This window comes from Brienomyrus brachyistius, chromosome 19, assembly GCF_023856365.1.
Source record: "Brienomyrus brachyistius isolate T26 chromosome 19, BBRACH_0.4, whole genome shotgun sequence".
In the NCBI taxonomy this organism is placed as follows: domain Eukaryota; kingdom Metazoa; phylum Chordata; class Actinopteri; order Osteoglossiformes; family Mormyridae; genus Brienomyrus; species Brienomyrus brachyistius.
The window spans coordinates 5,282,768-5,310,531 of NC_064551.1; the positions used below are offsets into that span (position 1 = coordinate 5,282,768).

The following is a 27,764-nucleotide window of genomic DNA, read 5'->3' on the forward strand; positions in this document are numbered from 1 at the left end:
AACATCAACAGTGGTGACAACATGTTTCTAATGGGTCTGGATCCTTGTCTAACCTTTTACTTGGATATACTGCTGTAGGTCATTATCAGTGCGATTCAGCGTATGGACCTAACAACAGTACAGCAGCAAAACCCATTTTGGGATTTTTGCTAACTCTTGTGTATTTGTCCTTATTCAGGTCCATTCAGGTGCCCTAATTATTATACGAGATTATAGGAGCTTACACTCTCCCTGTGTAGCGCCCCCTGCAGGATGGGGGTAGTGTATAGGTCAGCGAGTTAGAACACTGTCACCTTGATTGGAAGCAGTGTGATTTCACTGTTGGGCCCTTGAGCGACACCCTTAATCCTCATTTCTCCAGGAACTGGCTGACACTGCTTTCTCTCTCCAACATCGCTTCGGATAAACATGTCAGATAAATAAAGTATGAATAAGAAAGTGAGAGATGTTGCAATTGAACCTGATAATTATGTGGATCCAGTCCCTATAGGACCTGTGCAATGCTGAGGTCCCCGACTGGAGGCTGGCAGCTGTAGCGGACTGTACACCCCACTCAGATTACCCGAGTCGTCCGCTCTCCCAAACATCTGGCTCTCCTCCCCTGGGGATGCCAGCCCTCTGAAGCAGTAAAACAAGCAATACATGCATAGTAAAACACCATGTTTAAAATTGCAATTAGAATACGACCGCGTCAGACTTAGCCGGTGCTTCTGTCTGTCGGAGACAAACATCTTGCCTGTGCTGATGAAAGGTTATTTGAGAGCAGGTTAGGAGTTGGAAAGCATCTGAAGGGTGTTTGCTAAGCAACCATTTGAGGGAAACATATAAAAACACATCCACAAAGGGTTAACCAAACGCTTTATGCAAACTGAGGGCACCACTAGAGGGCGCTGGCCTCCAAGGCCGAGTGGATTGGTGTAACAGCTGTTGTTCTGGCTTGTCCCTTTGTGCAGCCCTCCTGAGACGGACGACTCGCCTGAAGCTTCTCCGGACCCGCAGCGGCAGGAGTGGTTCGCCCAGTACTTCAGCTTCTGACTTTTTGGAACCGAAGAGCATGTCAAAGAAAACAAAGAAAAAATGAGAGAGATGTACTCAACTACACATCGTCACATACTGTTTATTAATTCACTGTGAATGGATTTGTTTGTACAGTGACAAAAGTACATTTGGCATTTTCTTTGATGCATCTGAGTGGTGGATAAGCTGCTACATATTATTTGTTAAATGCAGTATCGTCTGTCCTCCGTACTTTATTTTAGATTGGCACCGTAATGACAGTTTGTTACAAGCTCCACCTCTGCATCATTTTGGTAGGATTAAACTATTTGTATGGTTGTCTCAACCCCGATCTTAAAATAATGTCTCACTGATTTTAAAATAAATGGTATATTTTATATTTATATTATATTGGTGTATGCTATAAATAAATAATTGTGACATTTACCTATGTATTGTGTATTTGTCAGATATTTAATGCAAACATTTCTTGTACATTCTTTAATTGTAAATGTGTTGATGGGAAAATACTGAAAATCAGGTCAGAAGCCAATGCTTAAAATAATGATCTCTGTGTGTCTAGACAGTAACTGTACATAACAGTTGCCTTTACGGAGGTAGTTTTTTTTCCATTGTTCTGAGAGCAAGCATGATAAATACATTCTGTTTCCTGAGAAATACAGGAACAGAATCAGATTTTCCTCCTAATTGGATGTATTCTTTTTGGGTAGAAAACATAAAAAATATTTTGAAAACCAATTTGAAATGTCTCATTTATTTCTTTTTAGCCATTTAACACATCATGGTTGATTCTGAATAAGGGAATTGTTCTCTGTCACGGAGAACCAGGCAAAACATTCCCTGTGTGAGTTGTATAGTAACTGCTTGTATACCGGAAGTACATATATTATAAAAAAAACTTCAGATTTAACTAAATACATCCATCTATCCATATTTATATATCCATATATATACACCAGTTTATTAGCCACATGTGGCTAGTTTATAAGACACACATAGCTAGTACTGGATACAGACCACATTTAAAAGCGCTTAGACATTTTGTAGCCGTCGTTTGCTTTGGCAAACAGGTATTGCTTATAAACAAGCCACTGAGTATATGCTTCATAACTTACATGAAGTCTGACGCTACAACAATAAAAAGAAAGTGCAACTTGTTTCGCTATACTTGTAACATTTTATCATAAATTAGTTAACAAGTGCTACTCTAGTATTTTTAGTGTTTCAGTACGTAATATTTGCAGTCATTTTTAACATTCCACTTAACAAATGTCTAGCGTGCACATTCGATCATTTGTGATTAACTAAATTATGATAAACTAAATTACTCCAATTAAGTTTTTACACGATATTGCTCATCAATTATAACAAATAAGCAGTAACCGTAGTTTCTTAAAATAACAGCGGTAGCCTTCGGACAGCGGGTACCATGGCAACGCATTACTCAGTCCACGAAAACGGCCGCACATGCGCACATTGTAACTTTTAGGAGCGTACCATTAATGGGAAGGATAGAATGCATATATGTGATATGAATTTAACCTGTTATGTAGATTAAACTGGATGCGAGAATAATATTCAGTGGTAATAGTGTATGTTAAAATTGTCTTCTCGTATAATATTATTCTATTCGAACATATGCTAGATTTATTATTAATTTATTTAATATGGGTACCCTTATAGAAAAAGGTGAATAGGACAGTCTGGCGGCAATTCCGAAATGGACCTGAAGGTTCTTCTTCCGCGTCGCGTTACATGCGTAAATATATGGTTATTTGAAAATGCAAAGCGGCAATGTTGTTTATTCCCTGGTTGCCAAAATGCATCGATAACGTTCAACTAAGCAGGCAGGAGTAACAGTTTAATGCTAGTACCTGCTGGAAGTTGCTGGGGTAAGGTGACGTTCATGCGTCTTTTTGGGGCCGGGGAGTGACACTGTAGCGATGGTCACAAATGACAGTATAACAGCATATATATGTGAGAAATTGCTGACTACTATGAGCGAACGTCTCTCTTTAATTTCTGTAATTCGACCTTCATGCCTTATTCACAAGTTGTTTGGAAATTATTATTAGGCACATATAAATATTACAATTATCTTCACGGTTTTATGGTTGTGGGGAATAATGAAACTGTCCTTGTTTTTTAAACATAAAAAATTGGGTGGATTTTAAGTACACATTTCGAAAATAAGTGAACATATGTAATGCGTATGTGTATTACCTTAGAATTGATGGTTTGACGAAATCCCTTTGTTGTCATTAGGTGTCAGTAATTATATGTGAGATTACAGCGATAAAACTGTCTCAGTTCTAACTTCTAATAAAGTTTTATTTTAGTGATTTCTTCCGAGAAAGACAAAAAGCTAATATCTACAGCCAAACCTCGGAGGATATTAAATCTGCATCTAATTTTGTACCGTCACTTAAGGGAAATGTAAGAAAATGGAATACAAACTACAAACAGTATGCTTATTCTCTTGGGAAGAAAAGTAAACTCATTATTTATCGTGTATTTATCTTCCTGGCGTAACCTTGATTAATTATCCAATACAGTAAACTTCCTCAAGCGTGTACAGTACATTGTAATTACATTTCATGTTAAGCCTTTGATAGTAGACTCCATGTACAGATCAGCATGATGTAATTTTTGGCTATATAAAATGATGTGAGGTTAGAGTAGCATTTGAATATTAATTTACATATGTAACTCTTGTTGCAGTGACAGAAAGTAAGCGTTGAAACGCATGTTATCCTCATATGATTGGCATGTCCGTTTTTTGCAGTTCTGCCATGTCAATACATCCGGACCAGGTTGCCTTCATTGGGCAGGCGTTCGAGGCGTTTGTGATGGAACACCACCAGAGTGATCTTCTCCAGATCCTGCAGGAGGCCGAGGAGGACGCGCACTATCCCGTGGTGGTGAACGCCATGACGCTGTTTGAAGCCAACATGGAGATTGCTGAGTATTTCATCGCCTTCCCCAGCGAGGTCCTGCCTGTCTTCGACCACGCCCTGCACAGGGCGGCCACTGCAGTCCTGCAGTCCTTCCCCCAGCTCTCTGGATGCCGACTCAAACGGAACCTGCACGCCAGGATCTCAGGTGGGAGGCTGTGCTACACCTCTGCTGGCAGGAATGGTTATTGCTTAATCGCAACTTCAGTATGGCGAAAAGACGTCAAGCTGATTAGGGGTCAGCTGGTAAGCAATCGTCTAAACTGCTTGAGTAGATGAGTCAGCCAGGAACCGGGTTTGGAACCTATGCTGCTGGAACAAGTCTTAATTGTGGAGGTCTGCAGCATGTTCAGGTTACTGGACATTTTCCGTGGCTAACTGTCCCTGTGCTAACGGAGATGGCTAAGTTAGTTGGGAGAAATATGACTTTGGGAGAACTGAAATCTCCATGGAGACCAGCAAGACCTGTCTTAGCACCTCATTCTGTCTGTCCTCCTTGTGTGCAGCTGGGAGACATTTGGCTGGAGCAGAGTGAGGTATCAAATTGAAGTTCCGTGGTGTAGTCTATTGTAAATGAGGAGGTCATCGATCCCTGGTTATCAGAAGTACATGGAAAAGTGTTTCTGGGACCTGAATGGAGCCGTGATCAGCTGTAGATCTGCGGCATCCTGCTTGTTTCTTGCTTTTAGGTGGTGTAGCTGAAATCTCGTTATAGAATCTGAATGGGTAGTGTGTATTTTATTACCCAGTACTGCGGAGCTAAACCCTGATGGTGCAGAGCTGGGGTTTGGGACTCAGCCTCTTCAAGGTGACCTTATGTGTCTCCTAGGACAGCCTGAGGACATTATTAGCAAAGCGTCAGTGTAGCCCACAAAACAAAGGAGCCAAGTCCCCGGCTGAGCTTTAGCAGGGTAGGGCTGCAGCGTGCGGAATGCTAATTAGCGTACCTTCTGAATACAAAGTGGGATCTGACTTTTACAGAGAGCTGGGGCTGCCTGCCAGGACACATTTTGCCATTTAGATGGTTTTTTTTCCTCCAAAAATAATAGGAGTTGCAAAAGGAGAGGGTGTGATTTAACAACTGCTCTCGACGGGCAAAGTATTGACTTTAGGCGGGATAAAATTCACCTGAAACAACTGAAAAGAACTTGTCTGAGTGAGAGCAGAACAGCAAATTAAGGATAGAATAAGTTGCAAACCTTGATTAAGGGATCTCCATGATATACATTATATCTGAGGTAGGCCACCCTGATCCTGGAGTGCTGATATCCTGCAGGTTTTCTGTCCTACCTGATGAGTTACTAATATCAGGTGTGGTCCATTTGAGACCAGGCAGGATGGAAAACGGCTGAATACTGGAACTCCAGGGTCAGGGTTACCTACCCCTGCATTATATGATACCAATTATTTGAGCCAAATCTAGACCCGTGGTCACCAATTGGCAAAGAACGATCAAGAAGTCAATCTTTCAGGCACTTGTAGTTGATCACGAAGATCAGGACGTCTTAATGGCTCCCCCTCGTCAACTTTCACTGTTGCATCCCAGTGACTCCCCAGATTATTTAATTTTGCTACAGTATCTCTCACTGTAAATGAGGTTGGAGAGCACTGGTCTGGACGTTAGACGTGGTTCGCAGTTCTGATTGGAGCTGCTGTTTGTGGCTTTAGCTTTGGATAACACCGCTTCCATGTCTCTCACCATTCTGATCTCTTTCTGACATGTTGTGGTTTCATATCGCCCTCTGCAGTTTGTCGCCGTAGAAATCAGATTAGGAATCAGATTAGGCGAATACAGCATGAGTAGTCCTGTATGAACACACTGAGTGCGCTGGGCCCCAGTCATGTGACCTGATCGTAGCTCCATGCTCCGCACACATTTCCTGCTCCGGTAATTCCCCGGATCTATTTCTAGCTCCAGTGGAGATGCTGTCTCGTTCCGTTTATACAGTAGCATTTTTTCCCCCCCACCCCCAAACGTTCACAACATGAAGACTGTTTATATTTAACAAGCCTATGCTGGCAAGCAACTTCAGCCTCGGTTGTGTTCTTAAGGAAAAACAGCTTGTTGCCTTAATCAAATCTGGCCCAAGGCCTGCATCTCCCAGCGGCCTGTGGGATCGCAGCTTGCTGCTGTAGGCTGTTGCGTCGGAACACGCAGTGATGAATATCCTTGTGTTTTAATCATATTCCTCATCCCTGGGAGTGAATGTGGTCCAATTACATGGTTTCAACTGGAACAACTGTGTTATTATTTTTATTAAGTTATTTTTTCACATTCATCCATCTACTTGCCACAATCATTTATCCAGTACAGGGTTCCAGTGAGCCTGGTGTCTATCACAGCAAGCACACAGCACAAGGCAGGGATACTTAATAATATAAATATGGTACATTGCAGTACGGGGAAGTGTGGTGGCTGAGTGGGTGGCACTGCAGTGTCTCACACTGGGGTTGGGGTTTTAAGTCCCGCCTCTTTTCTGTGTTTGTGGCGTTTGCGTGTGGAACAAGGGCTCGTGTCGCTCTGAATTCCTCTCACATGTGCGGTTCCTTGCCACACGTGTTACTCGACTAATTGGCATCTGTAAATTGTTGGAGTGTAACAGTACACAAAATTCACGGTTCAGTACAAACCTGGATTCTAGGTTCATGGTCCTGTGCAATTTCGGTACCACCGGGATAACAGAATTTGTTTTGATATTATTAAAAATGCAAACTCAATTAGGAGCAGCTGTTAGCCAATGGGGGGGCGGCATGGTGGTGCAGTGGTTGGCACTGTTGCCTCACACCTCTGGAACCCAGGTTCGAGTCTCCGCCTGGGTCACATGTGTGTGGAGTTTGATAGGCTCTGGACCCGCCATGACCCAGTAGGATAAGCGGTTTGGAAAATGGATGGATGGATGGATGTTAGCCAAAGTGAATGGGTCTGTCTGTATGAATAAAAAAACCTAAAAGATGCTTATCTGTACGTCATGAACGTAATCTCGTTTAAATCCCATCTTCTCTATTATCAAGCATGGTCTGAATTTCCTAGTACAAAACCACAGGGAAACAACTTGCAGAGTTGTTTTCTGCTTTGCTCCGTTCGTTCACACGCTCCGCTGATGAGTTGGCGAGTTGGATGTTTCTCCAGCAAGAGTTTGGTATAACAGAGCCAACCGAAGTCTTGGGCTTATGAACAACTTTGGTTTCCTGTTAAATGACACCAAAAATGGGCATAATGTTTTTTTTATTTATTTTTTTATGTTGAGCCTCTGAAACCGCTTGTCCTATTCAGGGTCGTGGGGGGGCCACATCCTAATCTGGAGCCTGCGGGCGCAAGGCAGGGAACAACCAAGGGTGGGGCGTCAACCCATTGCAGGGCACCTTCATGCACCATACACACTTGCGGGCAACTTGACAACTCCAATTAACCTCAGGAAACTGGAGTAGCTGCAGGAAATCCTGCGACGACATAGGGAGAATATGCAAACTCCACACACATACAGGCATGGCGGAGATTCGAACCCTCGTCCCGCAGGTGTGAAGCAACAGTGCTCCACCATACCTCCCCAACGTAACTTCTAGTCCGAACCAAAAATGATGTACCGAAGAATACATATATTGTTAGAGCCATATGGAGCTTGTTATAAGCCATGGATGGAAAACTACATGATCTGTCCTCAGGATGCTATTGTTAACATATATGTCACGTCTTTAGGCATTAAGTATAACTTATAGTTTATCATAATGAATAAATATTAATTAACTAAAAGCTAAATGCCAGTCTCTTAATGTGGTGTACAAAAGCATGCCAAGTGTCATATTGAAAAATGAGAATAGAGTGCCACCCAGTGGTCATTAGGAGTTACAGCTACAGTATGCTCACCACGCTGTTATTGATGCTTTGGTTCTCTGTTGGCGAGTGTCGATTCCGCTACATAATCATTGACCGTCAGTGTTGACGTGGCCTCCGTCTGTGTATCTTAGGTCTGCCGGTTTGCCCTGAGCTGACGCGAGATCACATCCCCAGGTCACGTGACGTGGGTCACTTCCTGTCCGTGACTGGCACCGTCATCCGCACCAGCAACACCAAAGTGCTGGAGTTAGAGAGGGACTACATGTGCAACCAGTGCAAGTACGTGTTCACAGTCCAGGCCGACCTGGAGCAGTTCTACAGCTTCAAGCCTCCCACCTCCTGCGCCAACGAGGAGGGCTGCGGCTCCTTTAAGTTCACCTGCCTGTCCGAAGGCCTGTCCTCTCCCGCTGGCTGCAGGGACTACCAGGAGGTCAAGATCCAGGAGCAGGTAGTAAAGGCTTCAGGAGATATCTCTTTTTGCCTGTGTTTGCTAATCTAGTGCTTGGGTGTAAGATTCTTTACTGTTTTGATGCTACTTATTATGTGTAAGTTTAATGTGATGTGTGGCAAAGCAAGAGAAGAAGAAGTGATATAAACTTTCAAGTAGTTACAGAAAAGCCTGCAGTATAAGCTGGAAATGTTTAAGCAATAGTGGGAATCACTGAAACGGAATTGTTAAATAATTTCTATTTCCTGAGAGAAAACATGTTGTGTCATTTCACAGTTTGCACACTAGGTGGCTACAAAGAGCCAGTTTTCCAATGCATGACCAGTTCAGTAATGGGTTCTTCTGTTGTGGGTAGCTGAGGTCTGGGCCAGCCTTCCATGCCCTGTATTTGCTGTTTTCCTCCCCAGGCCCAGAGACTCTCCGTGGGCAGTATTCCAAGGTCCATGCTGGTGATCCTGGAGGACGACCTTGTGGACAGCTGTAAATCAGGTTAAGGACATGTTCCTTGAATCCTTTTTGAGTTGACCCAGATAAATATTGAAGTGTCTAAGGGTATCAAATCTTTGGTCTTATGAAGCATTTTGTATCCGGTACGGTTTCTAAGGATGCCTCCTCTTTGCAACACTTTACATAGTAGATATTCTTTGCCCTTGCCAGGATTTTCCAAACATCTGGAATCAGATTCTTCTCCTCAGTGTCTTTCTTGCCAAACTGTCTGGATGCACTAATGGAGACCAGCTTTGCTTGCTCTCCAGTGCTGTCTTACAGTCCACAGGAAATGACCTCACCGATGCCTGCTCGTGTGCCCCACAGGGGATGACATCACGGTGTATGGCGTGGTTCGGCAACGATGGAAGCCGCTGTACCAGGACACTCGCTGTGACCTGGAGATAGTACTCCGGGCAAACTTTGTCGAGGTTAACAATGAGCAGTCCACCGCAGCATTGGTGTTAGAAGACGTTCAGAAGGAGTTTGAGGAATTCTGGGAAAAATACAAGGACAATCCTTTAGAGGGTATATAATAAATACTCCTCTTTTAACGTTCTCAACTACTACTCTATCTTTAGAAGTTAAAAGACCTGAGTGCCACATACGTTACCAGTACCTGCATCCAATAGAACACTTGCTGTTGGAATACAATTTGTCCATCATTTTTGAAAAAATGTTGCCTTCTTGATGTATGAAATCCTGACCATTGGACAATAAAAAGTGTTTCACTTGCATTTTGTCTTTGTGAAGGCAGGAACCAGATTCTGATGAGCCTGTGTCCGCAGGTGTTTGGCCTGTATGTTGTCAAGCTAGCCGTTGCCTTGGTATTGTCAGGTGGAGTTCAAAGAATAGATGCTTCTGGAACAAGAGTCAGAGGTCAGTGTGCCCACTGAGAAATCTACTGTTCCTAGGGCTGAAGGGGGCCAAAGATTAAAATAATAATAATTTTAGTAAGAAATACGGTCTTTGGGATGACCAAGAACTAATTATTCACAGGGTGTGTAGGGTAATCAAACAAAAGCATTTTTAATTTAAAATCTCCATAGTGTATTTTAGTTATTGCTATGTTCGGCTTATACCTGGCTGTTTGACTAAAACGAGGGATTCAAAATGGGCAATAGCTTCCGCAGTAAAATCAGCCCAAACGTTCAAACCTGCTAACGGAGGTCTGTTTCCCGTACAGGCGAGTCTCACCTGCTGCTGGTGGGTGATCCGGGCACTGGGAAGTCACAGTTCCTGAAATATGCCGCCAAGATCACGCCACGCTCTGTGCTCACCGCTGGCATCGGCTCCACCAACGCAGGCGAGTGCCCTCTGCTTATTAACGAGTCAGCTCTTTTACGTACTTATGAATATAGGAAGTGAATAACACAGCTACCACTCGGCTCATTAACAGCTGGATATTTCTCTAATAGATACTTTATTAAATATCCCAACAGCAGGGCAGCCTTAACAGACTATCCTCCCTTCCCTAGCTTGGTGTGGCTAGTATCTAATTTGTCATACCATTATACCGTCCAGGCATTGTACGAGCAGAAAACAGTATGTTTGTATTTTCAAAAGCCGTGCTGTTGCCTTTAGTTTCTTTTTTTTTTTTTGCCAGTCACCTTATTCTTGGACCCTGATACATTTGCATACGGTTGTATGTTTTACTGTCCTGCTGTGATGGGTGTAGATTGTGCCAGTGAGAGGTGCATTCTGGGTCGAAAATGGACACTCCTATGTGTTAATTCGGAATGTTCAGATTCTCCCTTATGATATATGTCGACATGTTATACTGGAGCAATGAAGTACTTTGGCTCAAGGGAATGAAGGTCGAGTTTCGCTCTGGCAACCTTCTGGTGCAGTCATGTTCCGCCGTCTCTGTGACGTTGCCCCCACAGGGCTGACGGTGGCAGCGGTGAAGGACTCCGGGGAGTGGCATCTGGAGGCAGGGGCGCTGGTGCTGTCCGACGGGGGACTCTGCTGCATCGACGAGTTCAACAGCATCAAGGAGCAGGACCGCACCAGCATCCACGAGGCCATGGAGCAGCAGACCATCAGCGTTGCCAAGGCTGGGTGAGGACATCAGCAGGGGGCGCCACGCACAACATTACATCACCACATCCCCTTCTCGCCTGCTCGCCCTCAACTCCGTAACGCTCACAGCTGTGAGAGAGTCTCCCGGAAGGACGACTGACAACATTAGAACCCTGTGGCAGAGTTTCCTGTTTTTGGGTGTGGATGGGGATGAGCTGGCTTTGGCCTACAAAAGCCCAAAAGGAGAACAGGAGTTGAAGGGAAAGAAAATAGTGGATTGATGTTTCAGGACAGAGCGGAGGAAATGATCGCATGAGAGTGCGTTATAGGTCTGACGTAGGCATCAAATTTGGTATCCGGGATACCGGTGGGAGATAAAATGGGAAACGCCAAAGTATACAGAGGTGGGGGTAGGTGGAACATACCAATAACAAACAAACGGGGGCATGTCGTGAGAGTGGCAGAGGCTAGGGGCCTCGTGCAGATTACCGTGCCTATAGCACCGAGGTGAAGGTCTGTTTGTCTGACTGGCGTACAGCATGGTGTGTAAGCTGAACACAAGGACCACCATCCTGGCAGCGACCAACCCCAAGGGCCAGTACGACCCCAGCGTCCCCGTCTCGGTGAACGTGGCGCTGGCCAGCCCACTGCTGAGCCGCTTCGACTTGGTCCTGGTCCTGCTGGACACTAAGAATCCTGAATGGGACAGAATCATCTCCTCGTTCATCCTTCAGAACAAAGGTCTGTCCCGGGTTAATGTCTTGGACGTTTCAGTAATTCGGTTGTTAGTGAAGTTCCAGAATGAGAAAGCAGCACTCTTACAGCTCTCAGCCGAGGGTGTCGCTGTCTGGCTTGCGTAAATATCCAAAGTGAAGCGTGAGACTGTATGCAGAATGACGTGCCCCTTGGTGGCACTGTTTGCCGAGTGTCTGCATCTTACATGAAGCACTATCTGTGACGTCGGAGTCTCCTGAATGATAGATGGGTTACTTTGGGGTTTCTCAGGTAACTTGTCAGTGTTGATTAGAACACGTTTGTGGAAAGTTGGGGATCAATGTTGATTTTTGGTTTTGCATGTGGAATTTGCATTGCATGAGGGCTCTTGCCCAGCTAAGTGACTGTGCGTGTGTGTGTGCGTGTGTGTGTGCGTGTGTGTGTGTGTGTGTGTGTGTGTGTGTGTGTGTGCGTGTGTGCGCGCACGTGAACCCCACCCACAGCTCCTGGCACCGACGGCCCAGCCGACTCCCTGTGGGGCCTGGAGAAGATGAAGGCCTACTTCTGCCTGGCAAAGGGGCTGCAGCCGCGCATGACGGATGAGGCGAGCTCGGTGCTGGCGCGCTACTACCAAGTGCAGAGGCAGAGCGAGGGTCGCAGCGCCGCCCGCACCACCGTGCGCATGCTGGAGAGCCTCGGACGCCTGGCCGAAGGCAGGCCTGCATGCTTACATGCGACATCATCCTCACCGTTGTTGTTATCATCATCATCATCATCATTATTATTAGTGGTAGTAGTAGTGTTAACATCATTAGAGATGAGGGCAATGATATCAGCGATATCAAATGATATCGATTATCTTTTGCCAATCATTTATCTGTTACTTTTGCATACCAGGAATATACTTTGGGTGTCGCACAAAAAAAAAAACAAGGACAATCAAGACAATATAGTAAATCTGTACACAAAATCATGAGCCTAGGTCTATGGGGGAAATAGATTCACTGTGAAACATTATTGTCATATATACTCGGTTCAGTGAGATGCATAGTCACATGACTCCCGCAGCCTGTCAGTTAAGGGTAACATCAGCATGAAGTGTAACAAATTAGCCCCCCAGACAGCATTAAGTTCAAGCAAATAATGTTGAAAGAAAACTCTATCACAGCAAACAAATAGCAGATGAGAGTACTGGTAACTAAATATTTCCAGTGCACAAATGACTGGCCGTTTATGCCCCAGTGCCCTTGTATGTAGTAATTAGCGGCTATCGAGTAGCCTTAAGGTCTGAGTGCCGGTGTTTCCTTGTGGGAGAAACGTGGCTGAGTGGGGAGGCGGGGGACCGTGGCGATGCTGCCCATGAGGCAGCGTGTGGTGAAAATGCAGAGCGACCCGCAGCATTAAACTGTCCCTAAATGAACCCTGCCTGATCTCGTCATATAAATGTCTGTATTAACTTGAATGTGGTTCATAATTCTGTATTAGGATAATGACATCGCTTTTCCTTCTGTTTCCTGCTCGACGTCCAGCGCATGCCCGGCTGATGTTCCGGGAAACCGTCACAGTGGAGGATGCGGTCGTGGTCGTCTCCGTGATGGAGTGCTCCATGCAGGTAGGGCGTCCGTCGCTTCCCGCGATCCGCTTCGGCGTAGGTAAGATCGTGCTTTCCTGCTGACTGCGTGTATGCGCCTCAGGGGGGCGCCCTCCTGGGAGAAGTGAACGCGCTGCACACCTCGTTCCCCGACGATCCCTGCGAGCAGTACCGGCAACAGTGCAAAGTCATACTGGAAGCACTGGGATTGCAGCATCTTCTCAGAAAGGAGCTGGGGAGGCTGTCACAGTAAGGCGACCGAAGTGCGAGGAGACGGGGGGCTTCTATTGGGCCTCGTTTTGGAGCATTTTGGCATAAAAATGGCACATAATATAAATATACACACAGTTTAACCCATTTTAAATGTGGCACTTTGCACACTACACCAGGAAACAAATGTGTAATAATATAAAAGTGAACTGCTATAGCTGGTTCCTGCTTGTTGCTCTTGTAGGTTGATTAAAAGATGCAGGACCTCCAGCAGCCGAGCAGAGGGTCCAGTAGATCCAGAAGAGCAGCCCTGTCACAACACGAGCTCTGGTGCTGCCCGGGATGCCCATTCTCTTCTACCGACTCTGAGCGGCTCAGATCCCGCTTTGGAGTGGTTCCACTCGCTGTCTGGCCCGGTGGAGGCTGACGCTCCGATACAGCTCTCGCCGATTTCGGCAGCTCTGTCTTGTGTCCCCAACGAGGCCCCCGGCAGCCCGACAGAGAGGCGCGAGCAGCAGATGACAGCCGCAGGAGACGAGCCCGCTGGTCCGCCGGATGTGGCAAAGGGGACGACGTCTGTGATGGATAAGCTGTCCGAGAAGCTCCGAGGCAGGAGGCTCCAGGCCCTGACCTCCACACCCTTGCGGCCTGGGGCTCCAGGACCAAACGCTAAAGCTGGTGGGGAGCCATTTGACCACCCGCCCCTGCCCTCCCACAGCACCCCCATTGCTGACAAGAAACAGGCCACGAGTAACAGAGATGCAGAGCAGATCCCATTACTCGGTGGCCACAGTGCACCAGGGACTGGGGAGACCGGGGACGACCCACACTCCAAACTCTCAGGGTTCATCTTCCGGCCCAGGAAGAAGCTGTCTCACATGTCCGACCTTGACAATCCTCCAGGTGACTCGAGCTTAAGGGTGAAAGACCCTGATTGCTTTCTGGAGATGGAAAGAAAGGAACCGAAAGAAGCAGGAGGAATCCTGGTGAACCAGTGCCCCAGGGGTGCAGATAAGGAGCGGCCAGACACAGAGAGATGGGCGGGGGAGTCGGAGAGAGTAGTGGAGGGATCGTGGAAGCCGGAGAGAGCGGCGGAGGGATCGCGGAAGCCGGAGAGGGTGGCGGAGGGATTGCGGAAGCCGGAGAGGGTGGCGGAGGGATCGCGGAGGCCGGAGGGGGCGGCGGTGGGATCGCGGAAGTCGGAGAGGGCGGCGGAGGGATCGCGGAGGCCGGAGAGGGTGGCGGAGGGATCGCGGAGGCCGGAGGGGGCGGCGGAGGGATCGCGGAGGCCAGCGGAGGCGGCGGAGGGATCGCGGAGGCCGGAGGGGGCGGCGGTGGGATCGCGGAGGCCGGAGGGGGCGGCGGAGGGATCGCGGAGGCCAGCGGAGGCGGCGGAGGGATCGCGGAGGCCGGAGGGGGCGGCGGTGGGATCGCGGAGGCCAGCGGAGGCGGCGGAGGGATCGCGGAGGCCGGAGGGGGCGGCGGTGGGATCGCGGAGGCCGGAGGGGGCGGCGGTGGGATCGCGGAGGCCGGAGGGGGCGGCGGTGGGATCGCGGAGGCCAGCGGAGGCGGCGGAGGGATCGCGGAGGCCGGAGGGGGCGGCGGTGGGATCGCGGAGGCCGGAGGGGGCGGCGGAGGGATCGCGGAGGCCGGAGAGACGCAGCATGAGCACAAAGTTCAGGTTCAAAATGGGGTCCAAAGCAGAAGAGCACAGACTGGCTGAAAGGCCTCATAACCACATGGAGAGGGGCCAGGGCCCTGCCGACCCAGCAGAGGGAGAGGATGGGCGGGAGCATAAGCGACAGAGACTGCTCCAGCGCCTGAGCAGCATGGAGACGGGTGACATCACAGCCCTGGAGGCCAGGCCCCCTTGCCCAGACCCCCCTCGGACAGTCTCCAGCTGCACCCTGGCCAAACTGTCTGTCTTTTCCTACACGGCCTCAGCGGACAAGCGAACCGAGCCGGCAGCCAGGGGCGCCGCACCCGCTGGAAAGAGTGGGAAAGACAGCTCCACAGAGGAGCATGCTGGGAACCCCAGGAAGAGGAAGTGTTTCGAGTTCGGGCCGAGCGCGTCAAAGACGGTCTTCCCAGGCCGGTCCATGTTCAACTGCACAGCTATAGATGATGCTGAGCTGGAGGTGGACTGGGAGGAGGAGCTTGGCAAGAGAGTTAAAGTGTGACTGACTACTGTACCGGGTATCTTCATGATGCCTGTATTTCTGTTTTATTTTTTTGTGTTTATGTAATGTAAAGAAATATCCTTAGCGCCTCTTTGTGCTGCAGAATTTCCTCTAAGGCTTGGGCTGCCTTTAGAAATATGCATTTATTAATTTTGTAATTATGTATTATACATTCCCTATTGTCTGCCTCTCTGCAAAGTCACCCCTGCCAAAACCACACAAAGGCCTTCTCTGTATTTCCCCCGCCAGACCACAAACCCTTATTGGACGCGGGACAAAATCTCGGTTCCGGCTCGGACATTCTGCGGTGACAGCTTGTCGCATGGCGAAGTGCGTGTCGTCTGCAGATGCAAGTGTCCTCCTCGAGGGAGCCCAGTGCAGCACGTACAGCACGCCACCGTCGTCATGGCTACACTGGAAGAATTCCACAAGGAGGTGCTAGGAAGACGGTGTTTAGCTCGGCGCTTAATGAGATCGGTTTTAATGGCAGGGCTGTAACTGGACCCGGGGGATGTGGTTTTGGTAGGCCAGATCAAGGTCAGACTTGTCCCTAGCACCGATGCCATTTAGAAACCTCCAACACTTTTTCTGTCCGGAGTGTCATATAGGCATCAAAACAAAAAGAAAGTGGGCCACTTAGATGTCATCACTCACGCTCTGAGTTGAGCACTGGGGTGAACCCTCTCTGAGGGGTGAGCTCCATTTGAATTTGCTGTATTTCTAAGGTACTGGCCTGCTCACAGGAATGATATGATATTTCGTGCAATGGAGTATTACCATTGTCTGGCCTATGTAGGTCAATGCTTGGCTGTCAGAGTCGGGCGAGGGGGCCTGAGGAGAAGATGATGGAGTTTATTTAGGGGGCATGATGACGGCTGGAAGCGGCACCCAGAATGACGACTTTAATGGCCTCTAACTTCCTGCAGATGAGGCAATGGCCTTATTAATAATGAATTATTATTGATCGGAAATATTCCAGGCTGGATGGGCTGTCCTCTGTAGCTTTAAAATTTTAAAAATCATTAAAGGATTTTTTTTTTCTTTTTCCCAAACCCTTTAAAGAAAATCTGATACGATGGTTCTGAGAAGCTGTAGCTGTACGTTTCCTGCCCTGTCCGCAGCCTCATGGCAGACAGCACTGTAAATTGCAGTTATTACCGGATGAACAGCCTGCATCCGCTGCATCCTGCTAGTGGATTGAATTTTATTAGCATTGATTTTTGCATATTATGCATTGATTAAGCGAATATCTGAATGCACAGAGCCGCACAGCAGGATCACTTGAATATTTCAATACTCTCAATTAGTAAGAAAACACGATACTGTTTACTCGATGGCTACTTCATACATGGTCATATAAACTTGTTTTGAAAATGCAAGTTTTTTCATCAGTGACTTCTGCCTAAATGAGCTCCTGTGTCTATTTCTTTTGTTTTTGCAACTGTTTAATGTTTTCATGGGAAATTAATCTATTGAGAAAAATTACAAGACGCAAATGCTATGAGGATCATTACACGGAAATGCTTTATTTGCACAGATTTAAATATTTATGCAACTGAATACTTGACATACTTACAAGGACTTTCTTTCGAGATTTAAACCTGTTTATTCTTTTGTTATTTACACCAGTACACCACATCACCCAATAATTCAGAATATTATTCGCCTTATCTCTGGGTCCTTGTTAGCGACATGCATGTTATCGCTGAAATTTTTATTGGATTATTGTCACTCGCACTCTGTAACTAAGCTGTGCTAAGAGCCTCTTAACTGATTGCTGTGGCAGCTAATGGAGACGCATGGATTGGTGCCAGGAGCACGTTTGGCTCTGCCCTGCTGGCTGACCGTTCCATGTTTATCTCTACTCCGATGGTCACGCAAAGAGTTTTCTGTCTCATGTATGTGGTGTACGGTGAGGGTCTTTCCTGAACCGTTAATTTTCGTGAAGAGAACAGTACCTCAGATTCGCAATGCTTTTTATGCGAAGAGGATATGAGCTGCAACCAAATATTTGCGGATTTGTAATTACAAGTTTTTGTTTGATCACGTTGTGATGGAGATCATCCACCAGCTCCGTAAAAAGAGAAACCGTTTTTTTCTTGGGGATTGACGAATGTTTTTATTTTTATTCATTGAAAAAATTTGAAATCTGATATCACAGTTTGATGTCATAATGGTTACTGAGGTGGCTGGATCATTGACAAATTGTTTAGGTTTTGGTTCCGTGTTTCATATCTGTACAAAGCCTAAATTTGGTAATATTCTTCATTAAATGAGCTGAAGTAGAATACAACCAAACACACATTTGAAGGTTATGGTTTCATGTCGTTGAATTGCTTTAGAATCACCCCAGATTATCCCTGGCTGGCCTGAGCACTGCTGGAACCTGGTGCCATTTCGGGTACCTTAGCGGCACTCTGAGAAGAGACTGGCTTGTGTACAGGTGCAGAAACGGTGAGCTGGAGGTCAGGACATGAGGGGATGCAAAAGAGCAGCAGTGTGCCTGTAGCTCTGAACGACCTGCGCACTGCTCCAGATTCAGCCCTGAACTCGCTCTGTTGCCTTACATCCTCTGAGCTTGTGAAATTAGATTAGAACTGCTGGCCTACTTCTGAAACATGGAGTCACACTCTTATTTTTCTGGCTACTAAAACGTTAAATGTCGATCCTTCCAATTTCAACTGGGTCAGAAACACATGCTTTCTTAAGAGAAAAAAATGTGACTAAGATTTGCGGCTCCAGTGCTACATCCGGGATGTCAACCAGAGGAACTGAGGTTGGATCAGGCCTTTCAGGGCCAAAAAATGTGGGTTAAGCAGTATGAACTGACCAAGGATGCTTCCCCCGACTAGCTTTATTGCCAGGTCTGCTTCTAAACTTCACCACTGGTTCAGAACCAGTTGCTTATGTTCTTTATAATCTAAACCGGGTCTGACATCACATCCTACATCTACGATCATGTCATTCTCAAGATGGCAATAAATGTAGCATATGGAATGTTCTAGAGCAGCTTTTCCCAACTGGGTCCTTGGGGTTCCACAGATGGTCCAGGTTTTTCCCCAGTAGGGAGCTGGGAGGGATGTAAAAATATGGGACCGGGTTGGGGAACACAGTTCTAGTGATCAATAAATCCAAAAGAATGTTTCCTTTATATGTTAGGCTGTAGTCATTAGATTATTAGATAAAGAGTTGGAAGTATGCCTGGGTTCTGTGCTGGTCAAGGGTGAACTAACAAGCACCTACAGGTACTGTGAAGAAACAGATTTCACAGAACACCATAGTAAATATATAGGGGCACTCACTGTCATCCTGGACTGCCTAAAGGTGGTCAGTGGAGTCTGAGTTCCTGGTGTTTGTGTTCATTTTAAGACATTAGCTTAATTCAGATTTAAATTCTGGTTATAGTTACATCTCTACTGATTGTTGACTAGATTGGACATGTCGGAAATGCAGCACGATCACTGAATTATGACCCAAATAACCTGATAAAACAATGATGGCAGAAATATTCCATCACTGAAGCTCCAGATGAGTAAATGCAGATGGGTGACATTTTTTCATGCTGTTTTTTCCGTCTTTTGCTGAGGTTGTAGGGAAGGTGGACGGCTGTAACATTTTCAGTGTTGGGTTTCGGTTGTGATACTCTAAGCTGTCACCACTTCCTGGCCCAGCTTCTGCTTTGCCTGCTGAAGACCTCATGAAGAAGAACGCGCGTAAGTTAAACACATCTGCTTTGCAAATATTTTTTTCAATGGAGATTTTTTTAGGTGAAGTCTGTAACCTGTAACCTTAACCTGGATTTGAATTGGTGCCGGCAAATATCTCCTGAAGATTTTCTTTTTAATTTCATAGTGATAAAAAAACTTTGTTATCTAGGTGTCAGAAACAGAACAGAAACCGTACTGCTGCTGTTTGTTGTGGTTGGACATTTAGTGCCTCTTGATGTCGTATTTTGCAAACACCTTTCATTTGTTCCCCCTCTGATACGCGGAACACTTTATATAGCATTCACGCGGAAGGACGGTGGCAACGCTTGAGCTTGTTTCTGCTTCGACGTGGTGATCTGCAGGTACATGGCATAGCCAGACTGGGCTGGAAGTTAGCTGTGTCCAGTCTTAACCACTGACTTCCTGGCACTGAGACAGGAAGTGGGGGATGGGTGCAGTCTGCGTGGAGCTGATAACGTGCACAAAAACAGATTCATACGTCTGATTGGCTAAGAGTTATGGCGCTGCAATGCCCCTACAATAATCTGGAAATTATTCATAAAAAAATAACAGTGCCAACAGTTATGTTGGATAAAGAGCAGGCCGACATTGTTGTCAGTGGAACACTGGGGTGTTTGGAGTCTGTTGAGAGGAAATGTTTTGTTTGTGTTGAGTGGCAACAGCATTTATTTAGCCCCAATGATGGCAGAAAGCCAAACGTGGCTTTGATGTCGAAACCGGCGCTTTCTTCTTTGTTGCAAGTGAGCCCTGGGTCTTATTTGGCTGGCTTGGCCTCGTGGTGTCACGCCGCCTGAATGCTTTCGCTTTCATTGTGTCCGTTACAGGTGTCATAGCATTCGAACGGAACCTTAGTTTGGTTGGTTCTTCATTTTGTTCTTTAGCTGTCAGAGAGGGATTAGCTTTGTGGTTGTATCATAGTGAAGTTGTTGCAGTTTCACTGTGCCGAGACATGCTGCTCAAAAGCCATGTCGTCACAGAGATGCTCTGTGGATGGAGCTCTTTTCTTACAGGGGGGATTTTATTAAAGAAAGCCTCCCCAAGCTCTGTTTACGTGCAGGGCTCACTGCTGTGCTCAGCATTTGATTTCATGTGCCTAGCAAGGGCCAAAAGGTCCATAATTCCATCCATCCATCCTATTTTCTAACTGTTTACGGTTAAGCTCATCTAAAGCATATTCCAAGCATCATAGAGTACAAGCCTATGGTACAAGCTGGACAGATTGCCAGTCCATCACATGATACACACACATAATTTGGAAACACCAAGTAACCTAACTGCATGAGCAAACCAGAGTATCCTGAGGAAGCCACTGCAGAGTCCACCGTTGACATTCATATCCCCAACTTTGGAGTTATGAGGCAATACTGCTCCCCACTCAGTCACTGTTCCACCTAAAGGTTCAGAAATGTTGAAGTAAAACCTTTTTTTCTGGTCTGTCAACTACAGACTTTTAAACTAATTTAAATCAGAACCAAAACATTTGCCTTTTGAAGGTGACATGCAGTTCAGTTTAAAACACAATCGATTTAATTCTACTTCCTATTAAAGTCTTGACCCCTTAAATACCTGCACTACAGATGAGAGGTTTTATTCACAAGGTACATGGTTTGTACTTTTCCATAAATGTCTGTGTCTTACCTGCTATATTCCGTAGAGACAACAGTGATGTATTTCATCATACACGTTTCTTCATATTTTTCACCCAAAAGGTCAAATTCATAATTGATCTCATTGTAATCAAATTTCTTCAGCTTCCCTGAGTTTTGCTATAGCTATAATTAAGCTTACAAGCAGAGACAATAAGAGGGGCTTGTGATTAATTCCTATGTAATGGGCAATTGAACTGGGATAATGCTGTATGCAAGTTTGATTATGCAAACAGGCTTCCTTCCCCCAGTCCAAAGCGGTGTCATGTTTATTGAGGCTGACATCGGATTTAATTAGAGTAGTGGCTGGTCTTGATCAACGCTTTGTGACACTGAGCTGCTTTTGCCACCCAAACAGCACCAGTCTCACTCAGTTGCTCTTACTTCTGTTTTTCTACTTTGAGGGGGGCAATAAGTCCAGTGTGGTAAGCAGAAATGTGTAAAGGAAGTGTGGCTCTCTAAACATGCATATTTCCTCCCTTCACATGTAGGGTACATTGTTATTATAACGACATATTCTGTAACATAACTAGTAAATGTTAGTCGTATTTAAAAGCTTTTTACTATTGCTTTAACATTGTTGACTCAAATCGTAGGAAGGTAATACAAGCTTCACCACTTGATCATACTAAATATACTTTTTTTTTTATTTCTTTACAGTCCAAGCAGCTAATTTGTATTTTACAAACTGTACAAAAGGTTAGACAATGAGCCTGCTTTGAAAATGCTTTGTCATAACTTCATATTATCATAGTGCTTGCATTCAAATATAGAAAAAGGAAATAATATTCATATATAAACAGGAAAAGCTGCACACAATTCTGGCAAAAGCTGAAAAAGAGGAACCTCAGAGACAGCAGGAAGAAATATGCTGAAATTACATCTCGCTGTTAGTCATTGTTATTGGTTACAATATTGGACTCTTCCCTTTACATGGACAGAAAGATAAAAACAATTAGAGTATGGTTGTTTTTTTGTAGTACACATTGTTGCAGATCATTCTTCTGAACATTGCTTAAATCGTACTTCCTCTCACTGATGTATTTTTTGTTTCAGCAAAAAGACTATTTGGTCAATGTCGAGAGAGGTTATCTTCAATTTTAAAATAAAAAGGGAGGTAGCTTTTAGTATTTATTGTCATTCATAATTAACAATGACATTTAATCATTATGGGATTTTTATATGGACAGCGCAGTGGCCACAAATTTCCATGGCTGGGGGGTTGAAATCCTGTCTCAGCCATGCGTGTGTGGATTTTACAACTTCTCCCTTTGTTTGAAGGCTTTGCTGTGCTGCCTGTAATGGGCTCCAGGTGATGTAGCTCAGGATAGGCTGTTAGAAGACAGCAGGCCAGCTGTCTTCTATCATTCCACAAATGTTCAAGAAATAGATAAAGTTTATATTCTCAGAAACAAAGAATGAATGTGGAGCAAGTCAAACTAAGGCAAAGGTACAGGATATTAATATAAGAAATTGAAACTGCTGGTTAACATTTTTATTTAAAGGGTTATATATTATATATGTACACGGACATCACGTGATTAAAGCAGCTCAATGGACTGTAATATCAGCCCCTTGTGTCCTGAGATCCCGTACTGGCTTAGCAATTGGAAGATGTAACGATGAATTGACTATGAATGAATAATAAACAGTGAAAATCAGTTTACTTCCAACGAATTACCAATTTTGGCTTAGTTCATTTTCATCTCAGACTTAATTCTTGTGTGCTGTAACAACAAATGGCAAAAAAAAAATCATCTGTCTGAATAGTACGTGTTGAAAACGTATAAGAAAAGATTTCCAGGAGCGTGATCCCCATAATTTCATCAGCACAGTAAGCAGCAACAAGCCGCAAAAGGTGCCAGTCAAAAAGCATTTGCTAATGAACGATATCGCCGCTGGGAGATCAGCAAGGAGCAGTGTCCGGAGAACCTTGGTCAGCTCCTGGGTGTGTTTCACAGCTTAAGGGCGCTGAGAAACGGCCAGAATGAGAGCGCAAGCTGAAATAGTTGGGCTAAATTTTTCTGTTGAAAAGGCGACAGCTGCTCCTACAGTAGGAGGAACTTTCGGTCAGTCTTGCTGATTAGGGATAACAACTTTTTATAGCTTCGGATTTGCATTTTGCCGAGGAAGCATTTATTATTTATTTGTTTGATCAGTAGCAGTGGTGGTAGTTGACAGCTACATCCATCCATCCATCCATCCATTTTCCAAACCGCTTATCCTACTGGGTCCGGAGCCTATCCCGGAAGCAATGGGCACGAGGCAGGGAACAACCCAGGATGGGGGGCCAGCCCATCGCAGGGCACACTCACACACACCATTCACTCACACATGCACTCCTACGGGCAATTTAGCAACTCCAATTAGCCTCAGCATGTTTTTGGACTGTGGGGGGAAACCGGAGTACCCGGAGGAAACCCCACGACGACATGGGGAGAACACACATGTGACCCAGGCGGATACTCAAACCCGGATCCCAGAGGTGTGAGGCGACAGTGCTAACCACTGCACCACCATGCCACCCCTTTGACAGCTACATTTATCATTTTATTTCTTTTTTGCTTATGCTTAACAGCCAGTATCCTGTTCTTAATATTTGTAGTTTACAATGTTTTAAATTGCATTTTAGACGCAGCCGCTATAAAACTGCACACAATAAAGTTTTTCATTATTTTTACTTGTAATCAATAACCTGATAAATAGTGAATGTAATTTATCTACATGCATAAACAAATCTTATTATTCGCATAAAGGCATGCAAATATTGTGTTGCGAAGTAAAAAACCTATCGATTTATTAATTTGAATGACGACCGTCATTTCTGCGTTACATTAATGCTATTGGTGAATTAATGGATTTATAAATATAGACGTGGATACGCTGGTAAATTACTACACTGGTAATTTATATTTTGCAATTAAAAAAACATACATTTTGCTCCGTATACTCAAGTGAGTATGTGATTTGCACCGAAACGAAACTATCCACTGCGCTACTCTTAAGCTACTCTCCAGTTGTAAATGGTGGTGCACTGAACCCCGAATGTGGCGCCTTCAGCGCTGCCACGGCGCAAGATGCGCTCAAGTGCACGGAAGAGCCCGCTATCTAATCCCCCAGTCACTGTACCCCTGACCCCCCCCCCCCTCCCTTGAGCTGCAGTAGTGACAGCGGGGGGGTCACTCCGGGGCCGTGTGGGAGGGACAGAGCCCTGATTGAGCCTCGCTTATTGCTCCGTGAAGCTGGGGACTCGCATTTCGTGAGATCACGTCCTCTGGTGTGCGCTGCGGTAATCACGGCGAGTGTACGCCGGCCTTCGGATCATCATCAGTCGGATCGAAGCCAATTTCTGATTTAAGGACTTGGCGATAGAAGCGAAAGAGAGAGCTCGAAGTTTGTATTCGTAACGTGGATCGGAAGCTCGCCACGCTCGAACATGGGCTGCGCTTAGCTCCTTTGTGGGTCTAAAGGCTTCCTCATCTCGGGTGCTGGGATCGCCCGTCCGGACTACCGCATATTCGAGAGCGGGACAGAAGCCACGATGTGGGCGAGGAGTGATTACGAGGATGGGTTGGATACCTATAAATCGGGTACGACATCTTCGTTTTGTTACTGGAAATGAAGCGACGCTGCTGAATCTCTGCTTTTAAACCGCGGCGTTCCCTACAGCTCGAAGGAATCAGGATTTATTCATTTGCTTAACTGTCATGAACATACACTATTTTGACCCGCCGTTATTTGGTAAGATAATAGTTTATATGCGCTTCTTTAATTGAACCGGACATTCGTGATTTAACTAACTCGCGAGTGTGTGATTTAGGTATTTTACATGGTCGTCGTGTTCATGTTGGTAGACATTTTGGGTGCCGTTAGCCAGTTAGCAATGCAGCCTCACAGATAGTTAATACCACCGTACCAAATATGTATATTTCGTCCGCTTTTTTGTCGTTCTGGGGAGCGCCTGCCGAGGACGCGGAGGTTTTCCCCGGGCTCGGGGCGGGGGGGGAGAGTTATAACACCGGTGGCTCGTTACTGGGGGGGTCGTCGACAGTGAGCGTCTCGTCGTTAGCCACCGCGCGCCGCTTTCTAGTCGCAAGCCTGAGCGAATCGTGGATGCGACCGTTACGTTTCAACCTGGCGAGGCACGTGCACCCCGCTTCAAGCACCGGTGGGCCCGCGTCCTTTGTCTCGGTACCTGGTGACAGTTATTCGGGCTGCCAGCAGCAGGGAGACACCGACGGATGAATTCGAGACACCCCCATGAATCGTAGACCGGTCTCTCAGGCGTGTGGTAGGAAACGACACCAATCGGCTAAGGAGGTCATTGTCAATATTTGACCATCTCATTACTAAACCCGCGATATTTTCTTGGATGTCATCAAAATGTTGACTGAATGATGGTGTATTTCTTGCCTAAACGGCGGAGGCTAGCTAGGCCTGAATTTCGCAAGTGCGCATTTATAAGTTTTGCAATAGTACAGCGACGTTAATCCTCCCAGTCCGCACTAGCCGGTTCCCCCGGGTACCGCTATTCGTGACGGTGACACTGCGGTGAGTAGGAATAGGTGATATCCGGTTCCTACCATCTGACTTCGTCTACATTACGGTACAGTGATAGCCCGCTTATGAATACGGAGGACAGAAACACTTAAGAGTGCGTTAATTACCTATCTCCCATACAATCAACATCACCGTTATTATTTATTTATTCATTTTTTTTTTACTCTGTATAGCTTTATCGCGTTAATAATTGATCAGACCTTGCATAACAGCTGTTGCATCGAGACCTTCGTTTCCAAAGAAATACTGCACAATGATGGAAATTGTGTAACAATAAAGCAATAGAGAACTCTTTCTGGTTAACTAGCACGTAAGTTCCTACAGGTATGACTATAAGCAGTCGACCACGGTAGCCGTTCTTGTTAGGGGATATTACACTGCATTGAGCCAGTTTACACTGTCACTCGTAATAATCTATGGAAGACTGCAGTGTTACTTTGTGGAAAAGGACATTTTGGGGGGGGGGGGGGGGGGGATTCGGGCTGCAAGAATATGATTTATAAAGGACACTATCTTGAGTCTCCACTGTATTGTGCTGCTCCCAGCAGAAACTGCATCTGGGGGGAAGTACTAGTCCTTTCTACCTACATTGTTCTCTAGATGATGTTGCACATACTTTCATTAATTAAATACACAGTTCTCAAGGCACTGTGTAGTTTTAGGGGTTTTTGAATTCTTCTAGGGGCTTTCTTTTGCTTCATTATTTGTTTTGGTGGTAATGAATGATTTTCTTGTGTTCTGTTATTTATTTTTATTTTTTTAGAATTTAGTTTTATTTTTTTTAGAATTTAGTGATTAGTTGGCATCAGGTAGTACCTTGCTCAGGGAAACTCAGTGGGTCAGTCAGGGATTTGAACCCAGAATTTTTCAATTACGAGGGCGCTTCCCTAACCATTAAGCCACCACTACCCACCATATCCGTTATGGAAACTTTACCCTAAATATAAATTTCTGTAAAAGGTAGCTTGCATGTCTCAGCTTTTGAGACAGGATTTATGGCTTAAGTAATCCGTATTCTTTTAATTAAGAGTAGATTGTGGTAGGTGGACCGGTGAAGGTGATGTAAATCACCTCAGCTTAACCTGAGGTAGCTTTATGTCCAGGACAGATTATGTCTGAAGCTGTTATACAATTTGCTCTGGAAATTTATATAAAACTGTCTGTTATTTTGCCAGTGTCTCTCTCAGTGCTGAGTATGAATAACAGAGAAAATACTGCTGACCAAGGAAACCAAAAACAAAATTTGAGATACAATTTATTTGTAAATTTCTGACTTTATTGCAGATAATTTAGTTTATTGTGAAAAAAAACAACTCGTCAGATGAGTGTTGAGTGTAGAAGAATTAGAATGGCATTCCACTCTATACATTGAGCCCTGCCTTCTTTTCTAACTGCGGAGCCGAATATACTGGAGAATAGAGAAATAGGACATTGACTATTTTGTCTGTTCCTCATATTGTAACACATGGCTATATGTTTCCCAAAAGAGAAGCCAGAAAAAACCATCCATCCATCCATCCGTTTTCCAAACCGCTTATCCTATTGGATCGCGGGGGGTCCGGAGCCCATCCCGGAAGCAATGGACACGAGACAGGGAACCAGAGAAAACAATTCTGCTCCCATTTGGTGACTTTGGGTGAAGTTAGTGTGTGTATGTGTGTGTATCTGTGTCTGTCAAAGAAGTGGAGAGGGTCCTCGAAAAAAAAAAATCTATGGAGGTTGGACCTAACTCTAGTTCTCAAACATATTATTTTATCTGAGCAGTATTTTCTGTGATGACTGTGAAGATTTTTCAAATTAGAATTTAGTGATTGATTGTCATTGACACACCACAGCAGAACATGTTCTCTGCACTTAAACCATATGTGATATAGCATGGGGCAGGTAATTCAGCACCCAGGGAGCAGTACCTTATTTATGGTACCTCAGTGGTGTCTTATTGGTGAGGGATTCGAACCTGCAATTTTTCAATTACAAATGCACTTCCCTAACCATTAAGCCACCACTGCCCACAGTTATGACTTTTCCTTGTGATTGAGCCTAAGAGGAACAGATACTATCTGAATTGTCAATTTACTTTTGCTTGTAACCATTTTCTAAATTAAAAGAGATTAGGAGGATATAGATGACAGTTTATCAGCTAATTCTGTTATGACTTGAATAAGATTTTTAAAGTACGAATCTTCCTGTCTGGTGGCTGAACAGCATTTTCATGATCCCCCTCACCACCACCACCACCACTGTGATCCTGTAATTTGATACAGAAAAATATAGTCCCTCCCTAGGTGATCTAATAGTATTAACAGCCTGATGTTGTCCTCAGAATGGTATTGGAATGTGTGGTCTATTGGTCTTGGTTGATGCTGTAATGCT

At 45.3% G+C, this 27,764-nt stretch overlaps 3 protein-coding genes across 7 annotated transcripts in view; all 3 read left to right on the forward strand.

The window, feature by feature from the left end:
• The window catches only part of fam184ab (family with sequence similarity 184 member Ab), a 75,873-nt gene extending 74,128 nt beyond the window's left edge, over positions 1-1,745 (forward strand). For both annotated transcript variants that reach the window (XM_048986403.1, XM_048986404.1), the window contains one exon: positions 954-1,745. In XM_048986403.1, the coding sequence (XP_048842360.1) occupies positions 954-1,035 (82 nt within the window). In that variant the 3' untranslated portion in view covers positions 1,036-1,745. The remainder of the gene's footprint in view (positions 1-953) is intronic.
• A 993-nt stretch (positions 1,746-2,738) lies between these two features.
• Positions 2,739-17,745, forward strand: mcm9 (minichromosome maintenance 9 homologous recombination repair factor). The gene is made up of 13 exons (XM_048986324.1): positions 2,739-2,909; positions 3,803-4,119; positions 7,938-8,254; positions 8,662-8,743; positions 9,068-9,268; positions 9,494-9,619; positions 9,927-10,046; positions 10,627-10,801; positions 11,301-11,503; positions 11,980-12,189; positions 13,006-13,088; positions 13,171-13,316; positions 13,522-17,745. Exons 2-13 carry the CDS (start codon positions 3,810-3,812, stop codon positions 15,455-15,457), a joined length of 3,909 nt encoding a protein of 1,302 aa, XP_048842281.1. The 5' UTR covers positions 2,739-2,909; positions 3,803-3,809; the 3' UTR covers positions 15,458-17,745.
• A 1,345-nt stretch (positions 17,746-19,090) lies between these two features.
• The window catches only part of cep85l (centrosomal protein 85, like), a 47,509-nt gene continuing 38,835 nt past the window's right edge, over positions 19,091-27,764 (forward strand). Inside the window, exon 1 of one of the 4 annotated variants that reach the window (XM_048985141.1) lies at positions 19,091-19,170. In XM_048985141.1, the coding sequence (XP_048841098.1) occupies positions 19,155-19,170 (16 nt within the window). In that variant the 5' untranslated portion in view covers positions 19,091-19,154. The other 3 variants (XM_048985138.1, XM_048985139.1, XM_048985140.1) reach the window with 3 other exon arrangements.

Excerpts from the sequence above, each read along its gene's own strand:
- mcm9 (XM_048986324.1), top strand. The coding sequence starts at position 3,810 with ATGTCAATACATCCGGACCAGGTTGCCTTCATTGGGCAGGCGTTCGAG. Across the intron at positions 8,744-9,067 it reads TGTGGACAGCTGTAAATCAG|GGGATGACATCACGGTGTAT; the intron begins GTTAAGGACATG and ends TGTGCCCCACAG. Across the intron at positions 10,802-11,300 it reads ATCAGCGTTGCCAAGGCTGG|CATGGTGTGTAAGCTGAACA; the intron begins GTGAGGACATCA and ends ACTGGCGTACAG.